The sequence below is a fragment of the Rhagoletis zephyria genome, unplaced genomic scaffold (genome assembly GCF_001687245.7).
Source record: "Rhagoletis zephyria isolate East Lansing unplaced genomic scaffold, Rhagoletis_zephyria_1.1 Rzeph_scaffold_13638, whole genome shotgun sequence".
Classification (NCBI taxonomy): domain Eukaryota; kingdom Metazoa; phylum Arthropoda; class Insecta; order Diptera; family Tephritidae; genus Rhagoletis; species Rhagoletis zephyria.
The window spans coordinates 1-15449 of NW_016170709.1; the positions used below are offsets into that span (position 1 = coordinate 1).

General features: G+C 40.9%; 1 protein-coding gene across 1 annotated transcript; it reads right to left on the reverse strand.

The window, feature by feature from the left end:
• Positions 1 to 518: 518 nt before the first annotated feature.
• On the reverse strand, positions 519 to 15444 carry sdt (MAGUK p55 family member stardust; the record flags this gene model as incomplete). Its single annotated transcript, XM_017634523.1, has 7 exons — positions 519 to 785; positions 2187 to 2368; positions 2537 to 2668; positions 3789 to 3985; positions 4046 to 5312; positions 5392 to 5596; positions 14794 to 15444. Coding segments are annotated over 7 exons (2829 nt in total), but the record flags the coding sequence as incomplete, so codon positions are not given.
• Positions 15445 to 15449: the final 5 nt, after the last annotated feature.

Genomic DNA, 15449 nt, shown 5'->3' on the forward strand with positions numbered 1-15449 from the left:
AAAATCCTGTACTATGCTAGAAACCTATACGAAGCGGCGAGGCACAGTGTCGCAGTGTGGGCGAAATTTCGGTTAAAATCAAAAAACAATCGCGAGAAATTTAAGGACATTTTAAAAGCTTACGTAACCAGAGATAAATAAGCAGCTAAGGAGTACAAAAGCGAGCAATGCAAATTTTTTTTAAATCTAAATGAATGTTTTTTAGCAAAAAAAAAAAAAATATACATGCAAATTGATTAAAACTGAAAATCATCCACCAAAAAATATTGAATTGAATTGAATATTGAAATCGATATTTCAGCACTCAAAGCAGCCGCCATTTGGCAACTCGAGTTTTCATCGACCTTTCACAGACTTTAGCCGCAATCATATAACAATTTCAACCTCAATATTACTATGAACAGTTTTCCTTCGCCGCTGCGACGCTCATTGCCTTCATTTCTCTTTTCAAATTAACTTTCGCTGCTTCTAATTTCCTTACCCTGCCAGGAATAGGGGCCCTGTTATTTGGTCCCTGTTTATTGCCTAACCTCGTACTTCCGCCTCGTTTAATTCCATTCCGTTTGCACTCTATTTATTTCAGCTCGACTTTATGACTCGTCTCGATTGTTATGCACCCAACTGGCTGGCACCCATTGTGGTTCGCGTTCCAATGAATTAATCTCGGCCAGCAGCTGTTGATATGCCCGATCTGTGTCGTTGTTTATGATTATCATGTCGAAGAGATGACCCCAGCGCGCCTCCATGTCGCGTGCAGTGGCTATAATGTCTTTGAGTTCCTCCTCCTGAAAGAGATACGAGATTATTTAATAATGATAGTCAAAAGATGATGAGTTTGTAAGCTACGATCGACTCAGTCCAAAACAAAATAATAAAGTGAATTTTATCAATGCAAATCTACGAGCCAGGGAAAGAGTTTTTAGATGCACCGCTGTCTGAAGGAGCACTTCAAGAGCTCGCGTCATGCGGAAATTTTCCGCTTGCATAAAACCACCTGCGATAGCTACAACCCGGATGTAAGCGCTACTTCGTTATATTCTCATAGTGTAGATCTAACTGACGCTCTCTTGAGGCAACCACAGATCGCCTTTTGCAGCTTGGGCTCCGAAGTAAGTTAATTGGCACTCGGTAAACAAGGTTCGAGGCTTGGTGATTGCGCTAACCTGGCAAAATATCCCAACAGAATTTCAAGAGTAATACTTCAGAGAGGATGCGAGAAGCTGACACCCCCGGGTTCGAACCGTAGGCACAGTTTTAAGAGGCCTTTGAGCTATAGTTTTTCATAACTGAAAAACATTTAACATGGGCGCAAAGTAAGGTGAAACGTGAACCCTAATAGCGCCTGTCCCTTGGCCGGGACCTAACGTAAGGCTTTCGATGGCTGACGAATTGGCCAGGAAAGGCACTTGTGAAACGTTATCGCCGGATAAAGAGCAGCTGCGAGTGTCATTGATCACTTTTGGATAGATGGGCCTCATGTCAGCTCAGCGACCGCTGGGCGAAAACCAGGACATGCGCGATCGCATTGGTCCTTCTAGCCAAGAGGTCGAGGACGGTTGAAGGCACTCCTCACACTTACAAAGCCACAGCTCTCACTTTTGGTGGGGGTTTTAACGGGTCACTGTCCAATCGGTATTCACGCAGCAAGGCTAAGGATACTACCGGACGCCGTATGTCGCAGTTGCTTGGAAGATGACGGGGTTGGAATCACTTCCAACACTACCTTTTTAGGTGCCCAACATTTGCCAGGCTAAGATTGGCTCCTACATTCTTAATAGCCCTGAGGAACCCTGGGGTATCGAGATTAGCCGAATTTGTAAATACATAATCGGCTAGGGGCGTTTTATCGATTAAGTATTGGGTGCCGTCCAGAATGTTGTATCACAAAAGGACAATCTCTCAATTGTCTAAGTGAGCCCTGGTTACACGGGCTGCCACCTAACCTAACCTAAGGCTGCGATGAAAAATAATATTTATAAGATGGTAGAACTCCACACCAAGCCCTTTAGGCGTATTGCTTTCAGCACTTAATAAAGTGCTAAATGCTTTTGTGGAGTTTTATTCTAAGGCAAATACTGGGATCTCTGACTACTAGATGATCGCAACTTGGATCTTTAATTCTTCAACTTGTCGAAGAGATGTGCTCCTGATTTGCATCATAAAAGAAACAATTTTCTTCCACTCACCTTGAACGGTTCGCCATTTCGGATTTTCTTCTGCCGCAGTTTATCGAGACTCGGTGGCGCCACCAGCACTACATACGGCTTCAAATCGGAGGCGCGCAACAATTTCAAACTCTGTGGATGGAGGTTCAGTACACAGATTTTACCGCTCGCCACCACTGTACGTATGGCCTCCAGCGAGGTGCCTGCAATGATGGAGGAAATTCGAAGAGTTGAGAGAATATGCAAGGATATGTGAAAATTGCAATTTACTTAATTCGTTTAAAAAATAGGATATGAAAAGCACTCACACATGCAACACAGAGTGAGCATGTATGTGTATGTAAGTACATATGTACTTTTAAATAACTCACCATAGTAAGCCTTCTCGTATTCGCCATGTTCGACGAAGCGGCGCGCCAGTATGTCCGCCTCAAAGGCTTGGCGCGTGATGAAGTGATAATCAACGCCGGGTACTTCACCTTCGCGGCGCGCACGTGATGTATCTGCGGGGCAAAGAAGGTGCAAAAGAAGAGGGAAGAGAAGACAGCAGAGGTAAATAAAAAATAAAGTATGTATGTATGACGGCAAGTTAGAGTGAGTGAGAATAAATGAGTAGATTAAGGGGAGGTGGAGGTGGTGTGGAACTGAAGTAGTTGCAGGTAAGCGGCTTGCGCGGCACGGCGTAACAGATTGGCTGACATATGAAAAGCATGCTGTGCTTGTGGTAAGCAGCTTATGTGTGCGTATGAGTGTGTATGCATGAGCTTTTGCGGCAAAAGATAAGCCAAGGATGCTGACAGCGCTGTACTGCTGATTGAATTGGAGATGAAAATTTTTGGCTTTGACTGCAGCAATTAAGTCGTTAGTGACACAGGCCTACAAACAAATATATTCTTGAGCGCGAAGATGGTAGTCGCGCGCCTTTAATATGCGTTTTATATTGCAAGGCTACGAAAGGATTTAAGGGCAAGCTGCCGGATGTATCTGCGTTGGTTTGGCTGTGCGCGCAGCGTGCGCCGTGTGTGAAGTAGAGCGCAAGGAAATCGCCGCTTAATTACTTCTGCGTGCGACTGTTAATCAGATATATTAAAGCGGATGGAAAGCATGAAGTATTTTCACAGTGGGACGAAATGGGATTGCGATTACTGAAATTTCGAGCAACTTTTTTCAACTCTAACTAAATGAAGAGTGCAATTTAATTTTGTGTATATTTTTTTGAAGATTTACCCTTTTTCAGTTTCTCCTCTAACAAATAGAAAACTAAAAGCAAAAACGAAACAGGAAAATTTTTTGATAAAAAGGCGAGTGTTTAAAAAATCTCGCGAGCAAAAATATTTTTAGGCAAACAAAAAAAAACTAAAAAGTGATGATGCAAATAAAAAAATATTTAAAAGTAAACAAATTGGAAAATTAAGTCGCAAAATTCGATAAAGAAAACCACTACAAAAATCGGCTAACGAACTCAGCTTCGTAATATACAAACTAATAAGAAATACAAAAAAAAATCTCTTTTGATCCAAAATTATGGAAAACCGGTAGTAAGGAGAAATTTAGCATTCTACAGCCGAGCCACGCACGCCGAGCAAACCTACTGCAACGATTACTTATTTTCCCCAAACTCACGTGGCACTGCCGCCGAGAAGCGATCCGAGTCGGCCATCAGGCGCTGGCGCAGCTCGTGACGTCCGATATTTGGTGGCCCGATCAGCACAATGGGCCGTTTGTGTGTGGCACGTGGATAGTATAAGGCGACCTCTTCGTAGGTGAGTATTTCCTCGGGGTCCGTTTCGTCGGGCGCCGTCGTTGCGTACAACGGATAACTGAAGAATGAGAAAACTATTAGTACTTAGCCTCACAAATTTTAGATGTTCGCTACTCACCCTGCTTCCGAGCTGGCCTTCTTCTTCTTCTTTCGTCCCTTGCGCGCGCATAGCAGCGTCGCACCCTTGTTGCTATCCTTGCCACGACTGCGCGCCAACCCCGCCTCCTCGGCAATGGCCAACTTCATGGTCTCGCGCTGATGCTGAAACGATTGACTAGGTATGAGACCGGCCAGCGTTTGGTCCTCTTCGCCTTCGCGATACGCCTGCCACCAGTTGGGATCGTCGCGCGAAATCACGTGTAGCACATCACCTTTCTGGAAGCTGATGCCGAGCTCGCGACATGGTATGTACAAATCATCTTCGGGGTCGTAGTCGAAGTGGGCGCGCACATGCAGCACGGCATTCTCGCGATGGCCGCCGCCCGGTGGTGGACTTCCCGCCGGTACAATAAGGAAGGTCAGCGTACCCTGCATGGAGCTTAGCAGAGCGCACACCTCGTTTACCGTTTTGCCGCGCAGCTCTTGCCCGTTCACCTCGAGTATTTCGTCGCCTTCGTGCAGCAGCCCTGACTTCTCGGCAGCTCCGCCACGTACTATGCGTCCAATGACGACCGCCTCACCCTCGTTGCGCACCGTCGCGCCCAGCGGTTCCGTGGACTTCTCAATCTGTATGATGCGTATGTTGTCGTTCTGATCGTTGAGCGTGCCGAAGCAGGCGCTCAATGGCGGCGAATCGGCGCGCATCGGTTGTTTCATAAAGCCACCATGTTGCGGCGGCACTGGCGGCGCGTGCTGTGTCCCAGCTCCACCCACTACATTCGGCGGCAGTGGCATGGCACTGCGCTGCGCTAGCGGCGGCGGCACCACAGGTGGAGCCACGGCTGTGCCGCGCACCGCTGCGCTCTTCGGTAGAGGCACTGGCGCAACACCGGCACCTGCTGATGTCTGCTGTGGGCTGCTCGTGCCGCTGAGCGTTGGTGACGGCGTGGCATCGGTGAGTGTCGCTACCCGATCATGCGCTAACAGCAGACCCTCCATTTCATGACTCGTCAGCAAATTACCCAGCTCAATGGCGGCGGCGGTATTCGATTGCGTCAGCAGTTCCACGATATCCTTTTGTAGCGTAGAAGCATTTGCGCTAACCGGGTTGGCAACCCGTGGGCGACGGCGCTGCAGTACCGCGGTGCGCGCAGCAAGCGCATGAGCCACACCCGCGCCGCTCAGCACATTGTGGGCAGCCGACACTCGGCCTGCAAGTGTGGACATGCCATTTTTGGTGAGTTGATTCTGCAAGCGTGTCAGCGCGGCGATCAGCTCGCCGTAGCCTGAAGAGAGAGTGAGAGAGAGAGAAACAATGCTTGCGACTAAAAATTTACATTCAAGCTCAAAAACTGTTGTGCTCACCATTGATCTTTTCGACCTCCTCATCGTCCATATACGCCTCATTCTCCACACCAGTTACACGCTCCGCAGCAACCGGTTGCTGTTGTGCTGCTGCCTTGTTGTCCTGCAGCGCCTTGAGCTTCCGTGAACCGCGCAGACTGTTGCGTAGAAACTCATTTTGTTGCGCGATGCGCTCTTCCTCTTCGCGCCGGCGACGCAATTGCTCCTGAAAAACAGAGAAGACGAGATTGGTCAGTTGCAGCGCTTGCCAATTGTGTGTAGCTTTGAAGCTGCGTTGGAAAACAATCAGCGCGGTCGAGAGAAATATGGGCAAGTAGTGGAGTGTTGATTGCGCGGACATTTGCTCCATTGTGGCAGCAAACGAGAAATCTCGGAAATTAGTTCATATTTAATTATACAAAAGGCAACTTAGTGGAAGATAAACAGCGAATGCAACCCTACAAATGAAAGCAGGCAAACTTTCTTTTCTGCCCGCTTTCATCTTCCTCTGGCCGCACCTAACACGTTATTATGAACGTCCTCCCCAGCGCATTTGTGCCACTTAATCTTCAGCAGCAAAACAATTCGCGTAATTTAATTAGCTCGCAAATGGGGTGAATGGGCCAGTAGGTCTGTGGCCACACAAAGCCGAGGCGGCGACAGGGTGGGGGCGACAGCTGTAGTCAACCCTACGCGCGCCTGTTAAAACTGTGGCGTGCTCGGCAATAATAGTGGCGACCTCATGCCACTTGTATTCACACACATACACTTTGTGCTTGCCACATAGAGTGGCAGCACTTGAGCGTTTGCTCAAAGACATAAATGACAAAAACAAATCGCTACACTTAGAGACTGCAGTTGCTTGATAGGCTATTAGGAGGGTGGGTACTTAAGAGATGACAGGATGGAGGGTTAAGTATATAAATGCTTTGATATTAAGTAGGGGGAGCACCACAGATACCCCTCGAGGGAAAATGTTGAAAAGAAAATAGTAAAAGGGGTATAGGGCGTAAGGAAGTTGAGCGAATTAGTTGATGGTTGTGATCTTTCACAATAGCGAATAAGTAATTAATAAGCCTTTGAGTTTCTTAGAATAAAAAATGGAGGACTTAGTATTTTAATGAAGTTTCTTGTATGGTATGTAATATATACATACATATTCCTTATGTAGAAAGATTATATTGTCACTTGAGAATGATTTTGAGTGATAAGGTGTATATTTTTTATGCAGCAGTTGAGAATTCCAAACGATTACTATGTAGGTATAAGTGAGTCTTAGAACAGACGTGAGCACTAACACACACAGTGCTCTGATCGTTACCCTCTCGATTTCCACGCGACAGTTACGCTCTGTAAAGACCTCCTTAATCTCTACCACATATACCTACACAAAAAAATAGCACTTTGATTTGGCGGATACAATTTTAAGTATGGAAGCGAATGAATAAATAATGATAAATATGTTTTTGACCCTGGCCTGCGTGGGCATCACTAGTGCGATGAGAACAACGCCAACTGCGGCTTTCGAGGTGCTTTCTGACCTGCCTCCCCTACACATTGTAATAAGAAAAGGCTCTAATGTTTAAAGCAAGGCTCACCTCAGGGGACAGTGTAGGGGACAAGAAGCCCATACACCCTTCCACCCTCAGGGTTATATTAGGTCTTTTTCCCCCTACAGGAATAACTGGGACAACGAACGACTTAAACCCCGGAAGCCATATCTGGTATACTGACGACTCTAAGACAGACCATGGCGTCGGAGCAGGAGTTTAGGGCATATCACCCAGACTGCTCCTTTTCACCAGCATGTGTCAAGTTAACTCTGTCTTTGAGTCCCAGGTTCACGCCATTGTACTATGTCTGGGGCAGTATATAGAAAGTGGGGCAACCAAACACGAGGTAACCTCAAATATGGTGTAAGACTGTCTTCAAGTTTTGAACCGGGTGTGCCCCATATGGGCACCAGGACAGATATTCTGGCCAGAAAAGGAGCTGCACAGGGATCCATAGGCCCAGGACCTTTTACCGGTCTGCCATGGAGCCTCGTTAGACGAAACTACTATATCTGGATGAAGAACGAAGCGCAACATTACTGGACAAATACAGAAGGTTGTTACCTTGCCAGGCCAAGCCAGGCCAAGTCCATCAATCCGGATATGACAAGCACCGAAGAACTCCTTCACCTCAGTAGGTATGAAGTAAGAATTGTAACAGGCTTTCTTTTTGGCCACTATAGAGTAATGAAACACTTTCCAACATAAGAGTTATTAACTCTGACCAATGTGGGTTGTGCAACCAAGAACAGGAAACAGCAGAGTACATTATGTGCCACTGTGAAGCCCTCACCAGGAACAGACTTGGCTTCCTAGGATCAACGTACTTAGAAGCAAATGACCTAAAAGGGATTCGGACAAAGGACCTTGCGAGGTTACTTAGCAGTACGTACATACATGGATCCATTGGCACCAAGCTCCTCGGAATATACCCCTGTCGCTACACCGTAGTCCATCTTGGACCCGTCAGTGTAGATACAGATAGCTTCCTTATCGGCTGCTGCATTGCGTTTTGGATAGAAACTGCACCTGTACATTCAAGCCAAAATCCAGGCTTGATACCATCGAGGTAAGGCCTAAAATTGAACTATGTCCAAAAGTTCTCGATCTCCACAGCCCAGACTCACTGAGTCGTACTGCTGAGTACATCGCGGTTTCATTTAGGCATACATCAATGTGCAACATATTGAGAACTAGATTCAGGGCTTCTGATGGGCAGGGCTCTTTGTAAGGTATTTTGTTTACCGACCTCGTAGTGTCTGCCTGAGGCTGGCCACCATACTAGGGCGCAAGAACCAAGCACTCTTCCACCCTTTATCACAATTTACCATCAACGCCACTGCCCAGAGGACCACCCGAAACCCACAGTGCGCCTTAAATGATATCTCTACTCACGCTCGCCATCCAAAGCCGGTTAAAAGTGACACGAATGTTTGCTTTGTTTGGTAGAAAGTGTGCAACGAAATGTACACACAATACATAAGTGCAACATGCAACACACAAAGTAGGTACAACAAAAAGCAAACAACAAAAGATGTATACAAATAGCAACACTCATATTGTTTTGGAGCTGCTGCCGTGGCTGCCACATTGGAAACCTGTCAAGTGTGATTACTGGCAATCCATCAGAGCGCGTGCAGGCGGAAGCAAAGGCAAACATAGCAGCGAAGCAGCGATGGAGTGTTAGAAGGGCTGCTTGCATAATTTCAATGTGGGTGTGATGGCGTGGGAGAATGGTGGCAGGGCGGGCATGGCAGTAGCTAATAGCGACGAGCGCGCAGCGACACGAATATGCAAATGCGCGTGGCGGAGAGGTATAAATGCAACAAGCGGCATGTAAACAGCACAACAAGGAAAAAAAGGCAAAAACTAAAAAGGAGAGTGTAAAAAAGAAAGCGTGAAAAGGGAATTGCAAATATAGTGCGAAGAAAAAAATCGCGCCACCCAAGGATATGTCTTTCAACGTTTGCTGCATTTTGAGTGGTGAGCGCGTTTATTTGCATGCCACACGCACGCTAGCACAATGAGCGAGCTGCAGGTATTTATTTGTTGACATGCACTGCACACATACAGACGAAAGCGATACATGCCATGCGTGCGTGTGTGCGTTGTACATCAGCAATTGGGGCAGAATATTTTATGAAAAATGCAAAACTCTTTTTTCCATATTTTTCACATTTTCGCAACTTTTTCGCTGACAAGGCAACCTTCAAAAAATGCAAAACGCTCGGCAGTGATTTACAACGAAGAAACAAATGCACATAAATTTCGCATTACAAAACAGTTGTACAAAAAATTTATTAAAACAACAAAAACTACTCATAAATTTCACAATGTAAGAGTCGGACTGCTTTTTTCTTAGACAAAATAATATTTCGCAAAAACCAATTGCCGGCGTTATTCGACATTCAAGCTGGGCGCGTGAGCGCGTATTAAGCTGCGAAAAAGCGCTGCAAAGTGATATAACGAATTTCCATTGCCAACATAGAGGATTTCGCCTGTATTTTCCGGCTACAAGAAAATTGTGTAACAAATTCTTTGGCGCAAACAATGCTGCCGCTTTTTATACGCACATAATTTACGCGAAATGCCCAAATATGTATGTTTAGCGCTTCAGACGTCAGCGAACAGCAATAAAATATGCTTTTTGCACTATGGGAAACGCACTAAAACGCACAGCAGGTAATTGCAACAACAAATACATAAATATAAACAAAGGCTGTGAAATAAATTAGCAATAAATAAGAAATGTGTTTCGTGGATTTATGTGTTGCCGCTGAAATGGAGCTTTTGAAATTCACATAATAATTGTTAAAATTGAAAATTATTGCGAATCAAGTTTGTGCATGAAGCTTTCACAGAAAAGCAATAATAAAAATTACTTAGTTTAAGCCGGCAAACACATAGGACGTTCTCTCATTTGTATTAAAAAGTAGTATCCGCTTTAGAAGTTAAGTAGCTTTCACTAGTCGAGGAAGCTTTTAGTGCAGTAGGCAGATCTTTAAACAAATATGTTTTTATTGTTAAGTATATTAAAATTATATTTCTGAGAAGTGTGGCACAGAAAGAGCTTTTACGTGTTGTTCCTGCATAAATACACAATTTGCACAAAGCTTAAAAAAGCTTACCAGGCGCATAGAGTGACCAACTAAGATCCATAGCCAACTAAAAACTTTAATTTTAGATCGCACAAAGTTGCCTTCTTTATTATGTAGATAAGGAGCTTTAATCGCTCTTTTGAACTTTTCCGAGTTTTTACGAAATTTTCCTGCTAGAATTACAAAATTTTTAAGAACGTAATATGTTCATATTATGTATCATTAAAGCAGCGTTGAGCACCGCCTTTATTATATATTTATATATATACTGCTGCAGAGCTCTCTCCATCTATCGTTTCATTGAAAACTGATTTAATGCAATGATGGACGGAGAGAGCTTTTACTCTGCACGCGTCTATACAAAATGTATAGAAAGCTTAAGAGAGCTTTGCCCGCGGGCATGGCGGTGCTCATCACCGCATTAAAGGGATCAAAATTGTGATTTGGAGCTTGACAAGCATTTGCCTCATTTATTTTTAGTCGTCCCAAATTTATTTTCATTTGTTTTAAAATGATTTCAGCTTGTGTAGAAAACATCATTTTCAATTAAAAATGACTCGTATTAAGCTTTGACTTCGACAAATAGATGATCCTAAGCAAGTGTGGAGAAATCGCGTTTTATTTCAAAATTTTTTACATTTCTCAAAAGCTTTTTCAGAGCTTTCACATAACAATGGTATCAGTGAAAATTGTTTATGGCTAAAAAGTCCGGCATCCTGCTTGAGCTTTGTATCGTCATGACTAATTATTTATCTTCTTTTTTTTTTTTGATTGTATGGCCTACAAAAACTATAAGCACCCATCAAAATGGCATTAAGAATCTTATTCAATGTAAAATTTCATTAGAAGTCAGTTCAGAGTAATTAAAGCTCATCACAACCAAAACCAAATCTGTGCACTAAGCAAATTAAATACGGCTTAAACTGAAGGAAGGTGAGCTGTTTGCTAGCAAGGTGTGACAATGAAGTGATTAACTGATAAAAAATATGTAAACGATGAGACACAAAAAGTCGTCGCATGAAAAAAACTTTAAGCTCTAAATGAAATACATATAAATATGTATCTACAAATGTGTGTATGTACATATGTATAGGACAAAAAATGGCAAATGTTATACCAAATTCTTGAACATTTTATTCTGCTTGTATTTCTGTTTACATCGCTTATGTCACAGCGCTCTTGAACTCTGTTGGAGGTTGAAGAAGGTTCTACAAGCTGCTCTTCCAAATATTTGTTTTTTTTTTACTCTGTTTTGAAGTTACTTTTGTTGGTTGTTGAGATAATGAGTGGAGGCCGAGGGGCCTAGCCGCAGAAAGTGTAACTTGAGGTAAATGCCGTGGCTCTTGTTGTTGTTTTGTGATCTCCAGCTAGCGCTTATTACAGTGGTAAAAGCAAAAATTTAAAACCTTGCGTGTTTGTAAAAAAAAATCCATTTTGAATACTTGGTACTTTTGAAGCTTTTTTTGTAATTTATGATAGCAGTAGTAGTAGTGGTAATTCTTTATTTGTATGTTAATGTCTAAAAAAAATGTTAATACCTAAATAAACAATTCCTACGACTTCAACTTTTCTCAAAATGTCGGTGCGATAATACCGAGCAGCTCTACAGTTTTCAAAATCTCAAAAAGGAAGAAAAATGGAATTTGGAAGTACTGGTATCAATACAATTTATGTACATGCATATGTATGTAAGCGGTCGATTTCTGCATTGCCATATTTCGCCAACTGCTTTTTGCCTACAACATTTCAGTGAATGGCCAATTTGGCAAAATAAGGTAAGTGTTAAACTACTTTAAGCTACCAAAACAAAACCTTATAAATTTATGGGCCAACCAACAAATGACAACTTAGTATGTGGGCTACAAGCTTTTATGAAAACGTTGAGGAATGCCTCAATGAGCGCCAAATTAGGCTGGGCGACGCTGGTGTTTGTACGTGTCATAAATGAAGTTAAAAATGTAAAACAAAACCAATATAAAATTAGAAGAAAAACCACTGAACGAGATTTCGAACACATCGCAAATAAAGCACAAAAACTTGGGTTTGAGAATAATTAAGAAACTTAAATGTTGAAATCAAAAATGTAAAAAACTAGGTGTAAATACATACAGTTCATAATTTTAAGAAAACGTCAGAGTTAAATAATCCGAAAAATTTTAAAACAAAAAATTTAAGAAAAAATCAAAAAATTAAGAAATATTAAAGAAATCGAAATCATCAAAAAAATATAAACAAATAAAAACAAGAAAAAACTTGAAAAGAAAAATATGAATTAATAAATTTGAAAATAATAAATATGCATAAAATCATGTAAAGGGGCTATTCAAGTATTACGTAACCACCAATGCACAGTGGTTAAAATTGGCATTTGGTGTTCACAACTCACTGGAGTCATAATTTTTCACTCAATTTAATGGATGCTAATAAAATTTGCAAGACACCAGTTGAGCCTAATTTTTGCATTTTTGTTTGTTTGTTTTACATTTTTTAGTACAACGTGCAGAAAAAAAGGAAAAAGTAGAAATTTTGAATTAAATCGATTTTCCTGTTCCAGTTAATAAATGCTACATAATAAAGTTACATATTTAGTTAAAAAAAAATAGAAGGGTGCCCCAAAACGAAAAATGTCCCAAGAAAAATTTGAAACGATATAAAAAAATTTTCACCAAAATTAAAACAAAAAAATTGGTAGTTTCTGGTTTTGGGTATGCAAATTTATAGATCATTAAATTTTTGTATAATAAAGTGCAATTTTCAAGTAGCTAAGAGGTTTCGGTAATTTTTAATATTTTTAACATTTCGAGCACATCTGCATGCTAAACGGGGAATAAAAGCGTTTGTTATATTATTAAAATCAACGCGAACTCTTAGCCACTAGCAATTTGCACTGTATTACCCAAAAATTTAATGATTTATAAAAATGCGTACCCAACTACTAAATCACTGCTTTCGTAATACTTGAGTTGCCCCAAGGATAAGTAATTTCAACATTTCGAAAACTTAAAACTTAAATTAAAAGGACAAATTTAAAAGCTGAAAATAGTATATAAGTTAACACAAAAATATTTTAAATTGAATAAAATCGGATGAAATTTTCATAAACCGGCATCGATGGTTTCCCCTTAAAAAACTAATTAGCAATTTGGAAGGTATTAGGTACTAAGCTGCGTAAAAAACTATAACAAAAATTCCATCGCATAAATATTTCGAGAAGCAAAGAGAACGAAAAATTTACTAAACTATGACATTTAAGCAAAAATCACATTTTTTATAAAAAAAGTTTATTTTAAATTATTTAATTTTTCATTTTAATTTTTAAGAACCGGCAACAAAATTTAAACACATTTCGTTGCTTGAAAATTCGAAATGCTAAAGCAAAAAAATAATGACGATCTAATATAATAATAATATAATAATAAGTAAAATAAAAATAAGCAAGCGCTTAAAAATTTTATTTTAAAATTTAAATATTTTACCACACAAAATAATAATAAAGTAAACAATTTCGTAAACAAGTATGTATATGAAAGCAAATCTTAATAACAAACACAAAGCAAACACAAGTCAAGAAACAAAAATAAATAAGGCTAAAAAATTTCCTCAATATACCGGAATACGTGCCGGCAAAATGTGAATTTCCATAGGTTGAATCAAATCTAGCTGGCTCTAATGGATTCGAACCCACTTCCCACTTTTTTGGTTTTACGTTGAACATTTTTTGTCCGCACTTCCTCAGTCTAATTTCGCTTTAATTCAAATAAATAATGTATTTTAATTCACGCAATCAATTCACTTAATTTAATGCGAACAAAAAAACCGAATAGAAGCTTATAAAATAAATTTCAACATTGTAGATCGCCGACGCTAAATAAACAAAATGCAAAATAAAAACAAAAAACAAAAAAAAAACATAGGAAAAAATTAATTATCTTATTAAGTAAAAAATATTTGATATCAATCTGCGCAAATCACAAAACAACAACAAACAACCAGCAGTACGCAAACAAAGTGACAAAGAGGCGGGTGAGCCGCTCGAGAGCTCTGACAAATCGAGTTGCGGGCGTCAGAGGCACCTGAAACGCTGGCGCTGGCGTAATGATGACATCAGCGCACTTGGAGTGGTGGTGGAGCGGAGCGGTTTGATTGCTTTTGCGGATGAAGGTGTGCGCGTGTGTGAGCGAATTCGAGATAAACAAATTCATACGCTTTTCTATACGAATTTCTGAGAGAATGTGTGTGTGTGTGTGTGAATACGTGCTGGAACGCTGATATTTACTTTTGTTTTATTAGAAATTTTTACTACTTTTTTTTAGTTTTGTTAACTTATTTGAAGCGCTTGAAGGGATGTGTGAATATTTTACATATTTATTTTTATAACCATAATTTATGAAAGTTATTTTAAGTGCATAGATAATTACTTTTTAATTGTTTGATTTTTTGTTTTTCACAAATACAGGTTTGCCTTCTAACGAAGCATGAAATGTTCAAGCAATGGATCAGCAGAGCGCATATCGAAATCAAATTCGATTCAAGTTTTAGAATTCGCTAAATAATTTAGAGGACAAAAAAGTACTTAATAGCGTCCCTACCAAAAAGCGCTTAAGTAAAGGTAAACATTTTTGTAGAACAAATTTCAGTGCACAATGTTCGAGTAATTAGTTACTAACTGTACTTTTTCCCATTTAATTTTTTTTTTTATGTATTCTGCTTAAATATTTCAATGTTTATTTTCCTTAAAATTTTTATTTTATTTTTTTATTAGATATTTTTACCTGCTGCTGACGCAAACGATTTGACATATTCACATGTCCGTCCCGCTGCAACAACAACGAGCTGCTGCGTTGCGGCAAATGTTGTTGTTGTTGTTGTTGTTGCTGCTGCTGATACGCTGACTCCTTGACAATTTGCGGCGAATGCCAGTGTAACGATGATGGTAGTGATTGTTGTTGTTGCTGTGGCACATTATTGCTATCACGAAGTAGATTTGTTGTTGTTGGTATAATGGTTGCTGTTACAATTTTTTTCGGCGGTGGTACGGGTGCTGCTGCACCGCCGTTGATATCACAAAAACTGCTCGTATGGCTTACACTTCTGGCATTACGATTACCATTACCATTACCATTACCATTACCAACAGCATTGCCATTGCCATTACTGCTACCACTACTATGACTATTGTTGTTGGCACTGAATTTATTGCTTCTATTGTTGTTGTTGATTATATTAAAATTATTATCATTGTTATTGTTGTTGCTGTTGGGTATTTGCACCCCATTGGTTGCATATTTTGTATTCACACCTGCTGGACTGTTGTTGCCACTGCTGCTGGTTGTGATGATCGTTGGTATTGTTGTTGTTGTTGCAATCGGGCGTGGCTGGACTGCGCTGGCTGCCACTGGCGATGTTGGTGCCGTTGCAACCAGCCCAT